Here is a 16596-nt window from a genome sequence, read left to right on the forward strand (position 1 = left end):
GAATTCCAGCCTTATATAGTTTTAGGGCACGTGTAAAGTAATACTATCTTACCTTGCTGAACATACCAAGACATTTGTTTTTTTTTTTTATTATTTGGCTTTACATTGATTACATTTGATTGTGTGGCACCTGTGGGAATGTTTTCAAATCGTGGAGAAATAAACTTGTGTCTTCTTGGGGTTAAAATAGACTAAGGTTTTTCCGGAATCCAGTCATTTGTGGGATGGATTAACAAATATCACTTCGAGGCATTCAAATCATGTTCTTTTCACTGTAGGAGCCCTTCTGAAGATGCAGCGGCTCAGATTTTCCGTAAATCAGGTCCTAGGTTTGCTGATTCAAACGAAGTTTTACAGTTTAATCAGTCAGTTGTCATCACGTCTTATCATCGTCATTCCATTCATTCACACGAAGCAAACGCTTCCTCATTACTCACGGGTAAAGCCAAGCCATGGAATGTCTTTCCGAGTTCGCTTCCTGACAATTATAATCCGTGCATGTTCATATATTTTTTTCAGGTAATTAATAATCAAACCCTACATATAGAAATATACATACACCAAAAATATTGGATTTATAGAAAGAATAGAATATACAGGGTTATTGGTAACTCGACGTATATCCGTTAGGAGGTGATAGGGGTGACTATTTGCAATAATTTAAACCCCCATTTGCAAGTTACCAATAACCCTGTATATATTTCCGCATCGATGCCGGCAACACAAAAATTTTGAAGAAAGGTTACTTAGATTGTCAAACTGGAAGAGTAATGAGTCTCAGTTTTTGTCATAATGAAATCGTCCTTGTCTTGGGCCGTCTCGTTCCGTTCCCTTACTTTGTCGTTCATGAAAACTAAAAAGTAAGGGAAGTCGGTTCTATTTTCGCTACATTGTATTTGAGTCCTTATTACTTAGCAAACCGTTCGCAAATACTAAACAGTTTTCTAAGTCCATTTATTGAGGGACCACTGACTGACCATATTTTAGGCATGTGCGTTCAAACGACGACTGCAACAGTACTTGGAATAATAGCGATTTTAGTACTCGTGTAGGAAAGTGTAGTCCATAAATACAAGGAAGTTTTTAAAGCGGTTACGCCTCTTTAGAATGTGATTTTGACATATAAAATTCGTTTGTTAAATTAGTGCTTACGTTGTGATGTGCCTTTTTTATACGCTTACATGATATATTCCATGAAATACATACTTGGTCTTTACAGTACAGTAACAACTGTTCGCTATTGAGAAAACAAAACACCTTTTGGTTACTTATTTTAAAATGTATTATTCGTTTTCTGTGATCGAGCTATGATGTCACTAACATATATTCAAAATTTAACGAAATAATTTATTTTAAGCTTAAGCAAAGTTAAACGACACAATGCATTGTTATTTGTTAACACTACACGTACAACAATGCAAGTTACAAACTTGCATTAAGCGAGTGAAAATGGAGTTGCGATAATTTCTTACACTTCAAAGTTACAAAGTCACACAAGTAACAATTGTGACTTACCTACTTAATTTGTATTTTCGCATGATTACATATGCGCGAGTGTGTGTATATTTTTCGTCTCGCATTTATAGAGAACAAAATAACCATGGGACCTTCTGGAACTCTATTTCAAAGACTCAAACTCAAAAATCGTTAATGTTTTTTTTTATATAAACGATGGTATTGTCACAGATACATAATCTAAGTAATTTTATTTTTTATTTTAATGACTGTCTGTCAAAATAATCAATAATATTTCATAAAAAATAAAGTTTCTTTAATCGATTATAGATTTCGCAGTTTATTTATCTTAGAAAAATACTAAATTACATTTAAAAATATTTTATCATATCATAAATATTATATTCTTAAACTGTTAAATAGTACGAAAGTTCCATTACTATTAGATTAGTTGTTTTTCCAAAAAGTTTTTATTTTTTTAATATTAGTATGATATGAAATGTAGTATTAGGTCTTCTTTTAACCTCGAGTGACCTCGACAGTTAGCTACGATCTAGCTTATAATTTAATAGGTCAAAGAAAATATAATATATATACATTAATGGATATTGTAAGGTCTTAAAATGTGTATCGTACTATCCTATATCTCTATATCCTAAATTTTTTGTTTGTTTTGTGATTATGTCGATTGTATTTCTTTTTAAATTACGAATGCTTGTTTAAATTTTTAAAATACATAATTAAAAAATTAATTACGTTTGCAGGACAAATTAATCGAATTAATTTAAATGTTTACATACTTATTATAGTAAAGCAGAAAAGTCAGTACTACAAAATAAAATTGAGGTATATATAGGTAGATGCAATGATATTCTCATAAACAGATATGTTATATCCATATCAATGATGTTCTAGTAAACAGATATGTCATTGTGAAGAAAAAGTGAAGACTAGAAAACGTCCTAATTGGGACGTTTGCCTTAGTCGTTTTCATCATAATTATGCCAGTAATACGTTATAATACATCATAATTATGTAGTAATACGTTTTGCGTAATTAAAACATCTAGTTTATCCCTTTTACTTATTGTTTTTATCAAGCTATCCCTTTTTCTTGTAACGAAAGTTAAAATAAACGGTCATTGATCAATACTAAACAACAGAAAAATGTGTGCCGCGCCGGAGACCGTTTATTTTAGTTTATTTTTACATTTCGTTAAAAGTAAAAAGGAAAGCTTGATAAAAACAATAAGTAAAATGGATAACTAGATGTTTTAATTACGCAAAACGTATTACTACGTAATTATGATGTATTATAACGTATTACTACGTAAAACGACTAAAGGCAAACGTCCTAATTAGGACGTTTTCTAGTCTTCACTTTTAGCGCGTTTACTACAACTTCATTGGGTAGGTGGTACAAAACAATTATTAAATGATAATTTATTGTATTTATCTAATTAATAATAATAGTAAGTACTTAATAGTATGTTCTATGGTATCAAATTTCGAAATGACTATTGGTATACACAACAACTATAGTATTTTATCAACTTCATTGAAATTCAAGCTACGTAGATTACTAAATAACTTTGTAATCAGCATGTTACTTGATGCGCCTGAAGTAACGCTCCCACCCCACGCTTGACCCACTCCTGTCAAAGTGCGCTGAACGAAATTAACGCCTCGATTCCTCACACGAAACTCACACGTAGCTCTGTGATAAGAATTACAAACTTTGGTGCTTTTACAGGGTTGCCACTGTATTTTATTTTCTCCTACAATAAAAAAAAATAAACATCAATTTACAGTCAGCTGTTTGCCTCGATATCGTGGGATCTACATGTTTGGTATCCTTTTTTGAATAATAAGGTCTAAATAAATAATATAATTCAATTAGGATAGATAGACCACAATAAATCGACTTCTTTCAGATGTGATTATTCAAATAGCTTATAATGTAATTACTAATACTATTTAATTTATTTAAACAAAAAGCTATTATTATATATTATATTATTTAGCTCATTTTTTTTACTTCATTAGATATAAAATATGTTTGTAAGTTATTCTCATGTATCTACAAAAGATGGATATTGATTTAATGTGAACAGTAGGTATTTATGACTAGGTAAGCTTAAGCTGTGTTGGCAGTCTAAACAAGCCAAACAAAATAAAACATTAAGTGTTATCTATAAGGTTCTATAAAATTTAATCCTAATATTTACTGTATAATCTTTCGCCATAAATAGTTTATTATTGTACTAATTTTGGTCATTATTAATCAATGTAATTGGAAAAAAGTGTAACCTAATTTCGGATAGCAACACTACTCGTCTGTTCTTTTAAGGCATGCCAACAGGAACCGTGAACAGCCTGACTGGCTTTCTAATGGCGTAATGTATTGCGAAACGAGGGATCCAATTATGTCACCAGTATTAATTACTCACGTTTTTTTTTTAACTTCACATGGATCGACAAGATTCTTTCCGATAATAAACATTTAACTGTAAAAGTCTTGTTCGAATATGCGAATATAAAATTAAATAATACTTAACATTTAGCAATCAAAATGATAAAACAAATATTTAATTGGGTATCAATTTTTTTGAATGTAACAAACATCGAATGTCTTCTATCATCTTTGAAGTTTGTATTTAAATGTATTAAAATAAATGAAGAAACGTGAAGAAACTGGTTGAAACTGGATGGCATAACTAAATCATATGAAAAGAAATAGAATTAAACAATTTAAAAATAAAAGAAAAAGAAAATACGACAAGTACATTTAATTTGTTTTGTAAAACTATGATATTTGTGATAATGGTACTTTATTTATTATACAATGGCAATTCAAGTAAATACATATCAGTTATTGCAATTGGCATCTTACTTAAGCCAAGGATGCTTTAAAATTGTTAGAAAAGCTAATTAGTTTTGTACTGATACTAACCAATTATACCGTCTCCTAATAATTTTATCAATGACATTAGTTCAAATATTAATTTTATCAATGACATTAGTTCAAATATTAAATAAATTCAACTCATGTGAATAAACTTTCACATTCTCATGATAATGTGCCTAACTACACTTTACATAATACGTGGTTTGCGCGAATAATTAATTTTCTATGCCACTTAATTATTCTTTAAAATGATTTTCGACAGATGAGTCGGTTGACTACATTTAATTGACATTTAAAGTCGATTCCTATTAATTTTAATTAACGACTAACATAATAGCTGAAGGTCTTTGTGACATGATGTTATTCAATAGTATCATAACTTAAACTTTATCGAAATAGTACGCGGATGAGTGACAAACATAGAACCGCATTTATATAATTATATTACTCTATCTATATGATGTTTGGTCCATTCGTAATCATCTGCTGTATATATCTATATAATAGAATAGGTAATAGAACTGATCTCTTCCAAAGGGCGACAAAGATTTGACCAAGACATTATATTAAGTTTCTAACATAAAGTTATATTATAATTTTATTTGGACCAGAAAAAGTCCTGACAAAACGCCGTTTTCCGACTGAATATTCGTTGGGGAAGATAGAGAACCGCCAGTCGCATTTTGCAGAGACACGCTCTACGGTCTGTTCTATGTCTCAGAACTAGGCTAGTTGCAGACAAATAATGGATTACCAATGTCTGATACAGACGAATTAGGTTTCTACCGATAAATGAGTAATTAAAATGTTAATTTAATGAACTCAGTAAAACTTGTATATTAGCTCTGAATACTCCACTGATTAGCAATTTGAAAGATGTTCCATTTAGAAGGGTGAGTTAGCCACTGTAAGTACAGCCACATCGAACAAAACATCTTAGCGACCAAGGTTGGGGGCGTAGTAGCTGAAAGGAATGGTTTATATTTCTTACAGCACTTATTCAGGCGTCAATATTGTAGCGTTATCATCGCTTGCGCACCATTGAGGTGGTCGATTGTAGTGATATCACTTGTGTAAGAGCTACACAACTTACCCATAATTTATCATATAACCTACGATTGTTTGGTTATGTTAATTCGGACCTTTTAGGCTGTTTATATAATAAATTTAATGAAACAATTTGTATTACATTGCAAAGTAACTAATTTTTGTGACACATGTATTTTTTTTATATTGTTATTAATATGTTATGACATCATTTAATAACTTTGTTGTTGTTGTAAAATTATAATCGCCTTATAGGCCTTCTCGCCTCGTTTAATTCGTTTCGGTTCAGGTTTCAGTCGGTTGCAATGATTTATTTATGTAATACGAAACAATAAATAGTTAATAATTTAAATAAAATTAATTATTAAATAGTTGCTGAAATAAAAAAAAATCTTACCTAACATAACTATCGGTATCATAATAGTATCTATATAAAATATATTTTACGTTCTAAGTACAACTGTTATACAGAGAATGGTCTCTCATTTTAAATCATATTCTTTTATGAATGGCTTAAACCAACGCCTAGTAAACAGCTTATAAAGCACATAATTAGGTCAAAACATATGTGTGAATTGCTTTTTTTAAATATATAAAATTGTCGGAAGGAATCTGAAGTCAGAAAGTTGGTGGCACTCACGTGCTTATGTGTCGATCGATACGTGTCGGATTGTCATTTCGTCAGATTATGCGAGTGAGGATAAATAAGATAAATGTAAACATGCATGTTAATGAAAAAAGCAAATAAAACTTTCTTTTTTACAATATGAGCACGAATTCTAGAAAAGCGGACATCGAAAACAAATATCGTTACGTATTAATTTAAAAAATACACAGAGTTTGATAAACTTAACCTCATTAGATTCACATTATGTCACACTACTTAGAGCAATTAGCATAAAGTACTGATACTGGGTTTTTTTTTCTTTATTACTTATACAGTAAAAAAACGACGGCTTAAAACCTCTTTGTTGTTTAAAAGCATGTAAATGACTGGAACGCGCTTAAGCATGAAAAACTTAGCCTATACTTGACTTGCTTCTGTTGTTCTCTTTTTAAATTAGTTATTGATAATTTGTCGTGAAATGATTATCAAGGAAAAATAATTTAATTGACTAACAAACCGTGTTTCTCATGTAATGAAAACAAACAAAAAACCCAGTCGTTAATTTCAATATTTACCAATCGCATACGAATTATAGACTATGCACAATCCACAGGGTATAATTTTATTATGCAGAACAATTTTTTTTTATGATTTATTAATATTAATCTAAAAAGTTTAAATACTTATCAAAATTATTTATTCGAAAGTAATTAAGAGCTTTGACGCAATTTTTGAGTCCGCCTATGTAGATAGAACTGATTTCTTGAATATATTTTCATATGTTTTTGTTACTTAATTAGTGCGATTATAAGAAAAATATACCCGATAGTTCTCAGACAGAAAAGCTGGCTTGCACCTTTTATAGTTGTAGACGATGGGTCGACGTGAAATACCGTTTTGCCATAGCCTACTAAGCTTTTTAGATGCCAATTTGGATTTACCTTCCAGTTGATCGCGGAGCGCTTAAGACTCAATTTCAAACAAAAGTTTATTCTGATTTAAGTTGACTGTATACTGCATAAAAAAAGGATATGTCGGGGGACTCGGGACTAGGATTACCTAGTATAAGATGTAATCAATAATTAAATAATTTAATTAAATATATGACACCTAATACTCGAGTCCTCTTAAACGAGATTTGATTTATTATTATAAAGAAATTCGCATGACTTGAAACCTAATCTAAATCAAAGGAATACTAAGTAATTAATTAATTTGACAATTTATAAGCTTAAGATTTTCGAATGACATCTTGTTTAGATTTCATAGTTTGAGGCTTCCGCATCAATAATTACGTAATAAATTTCGGAAATATTGGCCTGTTAGTATATTGATATATTAATTAAATAGTTTTAATATCGGTCTAATTTGTGAACATTTAAAAATCTTATGTAGTCGACCGAAATTAGAAGGTTTCGTTTCGGGTAAGCACCGCGAGTTTTATCATATAACCTGAACTTAATGTGTACTTCTATTCCAAACAAAAAGCCATAACTTCGTAGCACACGCTTTCTTTTTAACGTCTTTGTTTAATTGAGCCCGAATAGTTGAATATTCGCATGCAACAAATGAAATGAGGTATTGTAACACTAATTTAATTTATATATTTAACCAAAAACCATAAAAACAACCACAAAAATGACTATTGCGATCCGAGATTATTTGAAATATGTAAGTGCAAAATTTTGAATTATGTGCTTATTTTGTGCGAACGAATTTGACACGCAGAGGTCTTGGATTTTTTATATATCAATGCATTTAACGATTTAACTTTGAGTATAATTTTGTACATCAGCCTTAAACAGGAATTATTAATTTCAGGAATTGCAAGAAGTGTAACTCATTTCCGAAGTCGTCAATGTGATCATCGAAGATCTAACTTGCCTTACCATTGTTTTATTCTGGTACCCTCGATATTCTAAACAGAATATAGCAAATATGAAAGCAGCAGATTTGTGGTACTGCTAAAAACTTTAGAACACCTTTTCAACAAAAAAGTTACCCAAGTTGTAATTATTATACACAATATCAACATTGAACAGATGCAACATAATATTACACAGTATCGGTCGCTCATTGGATGAAATTGTCATTATTTCTAACAAAAATATATTATTGTTGAACGAAAACAGAGTGATGTGGCCAGGGAAGTGACGTCACCGGTCAGATGACGTGACATGAGAAAATATATGACGCGCTGGCGAGGAGGCGCCCACCTTCAGTTTCCACAGGGGACGAGTCATTTTCTAGAGTATAATTATGTACTTTGTTGACTAATAAGTGCTCGTGAATAGTTTTTCAATATTTTGGTGAATGGTAGATTATATGATATATTAAATAAAAAGTGAGGCTCAGCTTGATGAATACCTTTACATTACTTCAATTAAAAACTGAATTGTCAAATTAACGTCATTTCTTTCAAACTTTGACATGTCAAAGATACGTCATGAAATGTCATTGCTCTTTGGCAGTACCAACAGTAAATGTTTACTATGAATGTTTTATATTAAATATCTATAATAATATATATTCATACTAATTAATTTGTATTTTGTTAATCGCCGATAGCCTAGTCGAGTTTCAGTCGCTCGAGTGAATAACGATTATAAGAAAGTATTGCGCAATATTATAAAATATTGATTTGCAAAAAATTTAACCCAAATAGTTGGACGTGTTTAATAAATTGGAATCGTTAATATTGCATGTGTTATTTTTATTTCATCATCATTTTCTTAATGTGAAGATTTAATCATAAATATGTTAATTATCTACACTAGAAGGCTTCCGCCTTCGCGAAGTCAGTTCATTCTTCCTCGGGCGAGGTATTCGCTTCTATAGTAATATAAAATATCCCTTAAATACTTACAGCTTTGACAATTAAAGATTTAAATCTGATGTTAAGAATAAAATTATTAATGGAAATAATTAAAAGAAGCTTGTGGTTACCATTCGTTAATTTCCGTGAATGGATTATGCATTCTAGTTAGGAACCAATAGTAACTCAGTAGGGTTTCGTGTCTGCTTCTTTTAGAGTCTTCGTTCAGAAACAGCGGTAACTTAAAATATTATTTAATTTTTTGACTTATCCCTCTCACGTACTTAAATTAAAACATGTTTAGATTTTAATATTAAAAATCGGGAAAGATTGTTAGTCTTACTATCTGTTTAGTAAAGAATATTATCTCTGTAAACTCATTTATATTCATTAGTTTTGTTGACTTACCAACATGAAAATGTCGTTAGCTGAATATTTAATAATACGTATAGGTTGTATATATATAAAAATTATCGGTATTAACGCGATTATAGGATAATCCATCCAGTATCGTACATAGAAATCGTATCGAGGCGTAGAAAATGAGCCTCGTTTTTACCATTTACCTTCCAAAGGAACTCGCAAAGGTAATTCCTTTCCGCTCATAGGCTAATGCGAGTGACCTTCATTCGCCAAACCATTTCTTAACATTTACTTACAGGCCAGTTCATCTCTCTTATCTCTAAGGGCGCATCGACCAATGAGGTGCGACTATTTTATTTCTTAAGCGTTCGACTCGTAGAGTGGTAGTTAAAGTATTTTCTAGAAATCATTTCATATCAACACACTTACCATTCGTTATGCACATAATAATTTCAACTCGAAATTAGAAAATAAGTTCAACATATTAACGCATATAATAGATTTAATCAGTTGTATATAATACTAGCTATGGTCGTGGCTTCGTGTACGTTTGAATTTAATAAAAAAGTTATTGTTGTAGTCTAAGTTACTCCCCCGTCATAAAACGTGGATACTCATGACAAGGCTGGTCCACCAGCTAAAGTTGCTCAGCGTACTATGGAAAGGGTTATGCTCGGCGTTTCACTGATCGATCGCATCAGAAATGAGGTGATCCGTCAAAGAACCAAAGTCATCGACATAGCCCACCGGATTGGTAAGCTGAAGTGGCAGTGGGCAGGCCATATTTTTCTTAGATCCGATAACCGCTGGGGAAAACGTGTTCTAGTGTGGAGACCGCGTCTCGGCAAAGTTTGCCGAGACCCGAGGACGTCTTACACTAAGTTTGCCGGGCAAACTTAGTGTAAGACGTCCTCGGGTACGGCAGGCAGGAGCTGGATGCGAGTAGCCGGAGAAAGAACACAGTGGCGTGCACTTGGAGAGGCCTATGTCCAGCTGTGGACAAAAATGGGCTTATGTTGAAGTTACTCCTCATTATATCAGACATCTGCCAGAGAAAGTCCCTTTAAAATTAATATAGCCATTCCAGAGATTAACCGGCACAAACCGACAGACAGACAAAAATTTTAAAAAAATTTTATTTTAGTATACCTACCGCGTATTCATACATATGCATATATTGTACAAAGCGGTTATTTTAATATTACAAACAGTTACTCCAATTTTATTATATATGTATTGATAACCCAGTTGTATATGAAAGATTTAACCAATATTTACCAGACGACCGTTTCGATAGCCACACCCGGTACAGATTTCAAGCCTCAGTTGTATTGAGGTCATGGGAAGTCGTAATATTTCCAAAAGCATAAAGTCGACGGTAAAGTTATGTCAGCTTGCAACTTTGTTTTACATCATTCATTGAGCTCATTACATCTTAGAACACGTTGAAAACGTATTGCAACCACATACATTTTTGCCGGACGATTTATAATATTTTCATTCAAATTACGTCTGAAAGTATTGGTTCTTTATTTTTTTAGCAAACCAATTGGGGGCTACGTTTTATGGAAAGTGATCCCCATACATTAAACTGAGTAATTCATAAATGGCAGAACATTGGTGTTTGGAAAACATCTGAATTCCAATTAAGGAGATGGTTTAGACAAATAATTCACTGCGCTTTTACTGCGAACTGCAAGACACACACCTAACAGAGCTTTGTAGTTGTAGCTTGAGATAACTGCGACTTTATTAATTAATTTGTAACTAAAAATCCATATTTCATGGAATTAAACTTTGATAAAAATCCGAAAGTTAAAACAATAACCACTACAGCATTCATTTAAAAATGTAGCATTGGTTAGAATAAGAATATTAATATATGTATGTATTTCATATAAAATAACTTGGGACTTTACTTGGTACTCACTAAATTTTATAAAGACAAATAGCAATATTTTGTAATGTATTTAATTTCGAACACGAACATAGTTTTCAGCTCCTAAGGTTAGTGATGCTTTGACGATATAAAGCATGGATTTCTTACAGCACCAATGCTTGATTGGTTGTGATCACTTTGCGTCAATAAGCTTAAATAATCAAAAAAAAAATACGACCATATTTACATTTCGCAACGAACATGACGTTGATGTGAACTCGAAACATCATTTTGATACCAACATCCGTAGCAGTTAAAAGCATCATAAGATGATGTGTCATTTATCCTAGAATTAAGTTAGTCATAGTTTTATTTTTGTCCTACTAATACTTATATTATAAATGCGATAGTTTGTGGGAATTGATGTATGTATGAGTCGAGATGGCCCAGTGGTTAGAAAGCGTGCATCTTAACCGATGATTGCGATGAATTTGTCTTTATCATTCATCTCGTGCTCAGCGGTGAAGGAAAACATCGTGAGGTAACCTGCATGTGACAAATTTCATAGAAATTCTGCCAAAAGTGTATTCCACCAACCCGCATTGGAACAGCGTGGTAGAATATGTTCCAAACCTTCTCCTCAAAGGGAGAGGAGGCCTTTAGCCCAGCAGTGGGAATTTACAGGCTGTTGTTGTTGTTGTTTGTTGATGTATGTATGTTTGATAATCTTTCACGAAAAAACTACTGAACGGATTTGAAAGAAATTTTACAGATATGTAGGTCCGAATAACATATAGGCTACAATTTATAATTATTTCATGTAACTTGGTAATATATAGTGATCGATATCAAGTACCCGTGCGAAGCCGGGCCGGGTCGCTAGAATTATGTAAGGGAAACTTTCGAGAACTACATAGTCATCTTATTGGTGAATTTAAAATATTATTATATTTCCGAAAATAATTAAAAATATAGCTCGGTTACAAATTAAAAAGTTTATGTGATAACATTCATAAGTACCTACTTGCAGTGAACTGGTTATACGCGTAACCTCCTATGGTATTGCTGACTTCAGATATTAAGTAATTAATGACCCGAAACAGTTGATATGTATTACGTTGATTTAAACTTTTATTCTATGTAAATAAAAAATACGATATTTGTTATAAGGTATTTGGTTATTACGTTTGTGTAAAGATCATTCTCACATAAGAAATAAATATCGATAAATTGGGATAGTGTACTTAATTCGGATGTGATCGGTTTTTATTTTGCCGATGCTACATCTAAGTTGTGTCGTACTATATTGATTTATACCTCGGATGACAATAAACATAAAAGCTCATTGAAAGAGGTCGTATGTCTACATCATAGCAAATATAAACTTCAATTTCTTAACTTAATTTTCCTTTTACTTATCTTTATCCACTTGTAAAAGGCAAAGGTGTTACATTGTACAGTCTTTGTAATCTATTAGTTTATATTATGCAGTAACCTCAATCTCGTATAGAACTTTTGCAAAGTAAGAAACACAAGATAGGTATTTAAAATTATTCGTTTCTTATTTAATTTGAAACTTGATTGAATAATCTATACTAATATTATATATGCGAACGTCATTCTGTCTGCTCTTCCACCGCCAAATCACTGAACCGAATTTGAAATATGAAGCAAGCTTGAACTACAAGGAAGGCTGCCAGACGATCTCTTGATCCCAAGAATAGATCCGTGAGATTAACAAATTAATTAGTTAATTGTTAAACATTTTTATATTTGGCATGCCGTGAATTTATCTTATTATTTATAAGATATAGCACCGTATAATACAGTTATTATTGCTATAGTAATAAATATGTAATGAACGTTGTGTAATTTGAGTGCCTACTTTGTGTGACTAAATTAAAACGGCATGGCAATAATGATGCGATGAAGTTTGCCTGTCGTGAACACTTAAAAGCTGAATCACGGCATGAGTTTTTTTTTTAATATAATATAGTCAATGGAATTTTTTTTAGACAAACGATGCTTCACACCTGTTACAAATCCTGTTATTCGACCGATAAGAATTTCATTATTAAAATGACTTACTTTTGGTATACTTTATTGATGGAAAAAAATTCTTCAAGACCAGCCAGGTACCAGAGACTATTTTATTTTACTTTTTTTTGTTGTGTTCCGGTTTGAATCATGAGTCAGTGTAACTTCAACCACAAGGAAATAATACATAAGTTACCAAGTTTGGTGCTGCATTGGCGATGTCTTTTCTTCCTCACTTTTGTTATTTAATGCCCAGGAAAGTGGTTTTAGCAGCAAGAGTGAATAAAATATAAAAACTGATTTAATACCTTATGCGAAATTTTAAAGGTAGTATAACAATAACATTTCTATTATTTATAGTCTGTAATATTTGTATATATTTGACTAGCTACCGGATCCAAATGTACATGGGTAAAATAACAATACAAAAAATATTACCATATTCCTACCAATTTACACAAAATCACCTAATTAACATGCTTCATGAATCATTTCAAAATTCGTTTAGTAGTTTTTGAGTTTAAAGCAGCGGTAGAACTTTATTTCAGTGACTACAATTAACAAATTATGATTTCTGACTAAGTAATTTATATTTGTGTATCTATTATTAGTAATTCATATCAAACAACTAATTGACAGTCATCAAGTATTGCTAGTTTACAGCTGAGTGCGAGCACATACGAACAAGTTAAAACTGGGTCGTTGGTAAATCTCGATATGCTGCCTATAAGGTAATTATTAATTGTTGTTTTGAGTTTCTTATATGTATTTGGTGTAGCGTAAGAGGTGAATTGGTATAATAATCTATACTCTACGAAATAAATTAAAACTGGTTTGTTTTTGATGCAAACTATTATTAATTTATTTATTAGAATCGAGCAAATGAGTCATAGTAAGTGATTACCTCTAGATATATATTAAGCACTTTAATAAATGACTTATAATCGGTAAGCACCACGGGATCTAAGATATTATGTCTGAGATATCTTGTGACTGTAATTACTCTGGCACCATTTAAACCGGAAAAAGGCCCTAAATAATGCTAAACTGGTAACGTTACTGAACGGCGCGGCCTGTTCTACAATGACCTGCCACCAAATTACATCGAATAAAAATGTATGTTATGTATTAAATCATGCATTATAGCAAAAAAGGGTCAATCAATCTTAGTTTTAGTCTACTCATTCTACTTGAGAACAAATTAACCCATTTACATTAATTAAAAAAAGTATTGGCTTACCTACAAAAGATTTTAAATTAACATGGTCATTTTTATTATTACAGTTATTTAATACGTGATATTTACCATTTATTTATTACCATTGTATATTTATACCATACACGAGGATCTGGTGAAAAAGACATTCGTAGATAATATCAACTAAAAATAAAAAGCATGTTAAATATCCCATATTAAATAACTATCATAGGAACACAACATTATGGAAACAATTTTCCACATATTTTACTAAATTTCACTCACTTAACCAACATTGTAACCCATTCATAGTAAGATCATTAATCTTATCATCCTAAAGATGGGCAGACACATTATATTTATATATGGCAACACCAAAGTACAGCTCAATAGAATTCTAAACAATTTTTCTTTCCTGTATGTTGAAAAGACGCAACCATTTTGGAGAATACTGTTGCTGTTCATTTAATTCTACATCTTGTGTAAGAGCTTGGATTTTCTGCGACCTAAAAATTAGAAGGTGAGACTTGGGTTTTTTTCCAAATTCAATTAAATATATAAATAAGTCCAATGGCCATAGTCAGCGCTCTCCAATCAAATCAAATGAAACTATACTTTATCCAAGGCTTATACAAGCACTTTTGAATCGTTATTTAACAAATATATTAAGTGAAGCTACTACCGGTTCACTACCAATATTCACTGATTGTCCTTAAGAAAAGTTTGTTCGCAACTTGGTTGAAAGAATTTTAATTAGGCCATATCATTGAATCGAATTAAAAAAGCGACAACATTTTTTCTACGTATTAATTTCAAAAAAAAGCTCTATAGATTATAAGCTTTAAGAAAAAGAGGGTGGGGTGTTAAACAAACTTTTACATAATATATACAAATGTTAACTTAACTTTTTGGTAACTGTGCAATTATTGTGTTTGTGTGTGGGTGTGTGTTTGTACGTGTACTCATGTGTGTTTGTATTAAATTTCGACATTATTTACATTTTAGTTGACCCGGAACAGCTAGTGTAAGATTATTGCAATATTTAACTAGTTTAAACACGAGAAATTTATTTAAATGTGGTAAAATAACAGAATTATATATTTGCTAATATTCTTCGGTTAACGATTCACAAGGTTATGCATGATTTACAAAAATCTTAAAAATAATATAAATTGTAATTAATAATACATCATATAAAATAATAATAATAATGTAAGATATATTAATAGTACATTAAAAGATTTTACGATTTGTAGTTCCGATTAATCTTTTGAGTTATTTGGTTTTGAGTATTGGCGACGTCGAGTCTAGTGATATGCATACAACACGAACTTTTTCGAAAGGCATATCGATATATTAAAGGGTCGAACCGGTCAGTCAGGCTGATTGATTAGGTGCTGGCGGCTTCTGATCCGGGGGGGAGACCGTCGAAAAGGTCGTGATAGTGTTGTCTATTGAGCAACGACAACGAACGAGCGCGGCGCATTCGCGCATGCGCTGACATTTTCCCGCCAAGCGCGATTTGCGTACACGCGTTCAGAAATATTTTTTTTTTAATTAAATAAAAAAAATATTTTCAACCCCAATATGAATGCCCGTTATTTATGATATATCGAGTTCGATATAGTGATAAGTGTGTGGTCGTGATGTGTTCACCATGTGGGTGGCGGGACTGCTGTTACTGATAAGCGAGGTCTTCGCTCAAAATGGTAGCTACGTAGCTCAAAATGATGTGGTGAGTTTCCAAAATTTGTATTAAAATTTTATAAGATTAAAAAAATATCCCTTTGATATTGTAAGAAGCGATAAATTAAAAAAAAAAAAAATTAATAATTATATTATTAAGGGATAGAAATTAAAAAATAAATCTACGTTCATATTTTTCGTTTATTTGCAATATATTAAAATTCACGAATTAACATAATTATCTGCTGAAATATATATTACGTATTGGAATATATTCAATCACCGATAATAATAAAACTATTCTATTATTAAACCTAAATTGATAATAAATTTGAATGCCAGGTGCTTAAATTATGACCTTTGGCACGCAGTAAACATAAAACGTGAATTAAACATTTCAAGTGACATTCATTACTATTTTAATGTTTATGTGATACGAATAATTTATATTGTGAATGTTGCTATTTAAAATAATATAAAATAATAAATATTTAATTATGGTACAGTACTTATAAATCGAAAAGGAATAAAATATAGGAAGATACATTAAAAAAAAATGTAGAACCAATTCCAAGTTTAAATATAAATCGATCAGAATTGCG

General features: G+C 31.3%; 1 protein-coding gene across 1 annotated transcript in view; it reads left to right on the plus strand.

Annotated features, from left to right (window-relative positions):
• The first annotated feature begins 15723 nt into the window (after nucleotides 1-15723).
• The window catches only part of LOC124532596 (phospholipase B1, membrane-associated-like), a 39669-nt gene continuing 38796 nt past the window's right edge, over nucleotides 15724-16596 (plus strand). Inside the window, exon 1 of the mRNA XM_047107576.1 lies at nucleotides 15724-16043. Coding sequence (XP_046963532.1) covers nucleotides 15966-16043 — 78 coding nt within the window. The 5' untranslated portion in view covers nucleotides 15724-15965. The remainder of the gene's footprint in view (nucleotides 16044-16596) is intronic.

Source organism: Vanessa cardui, chromosome 9 (assembly GCF_905220365.1).
Source record: "Vanessa cardui chromosome 9, ilVanCard2.1, whole genome shotgun sequence".
Taxonomy (NCBI): Eukaryota; Metazoa; Arthropoda; class Insecta; order Lepidoptera; family Nymphalidae; genus Vanessa; species Vanessa cardui.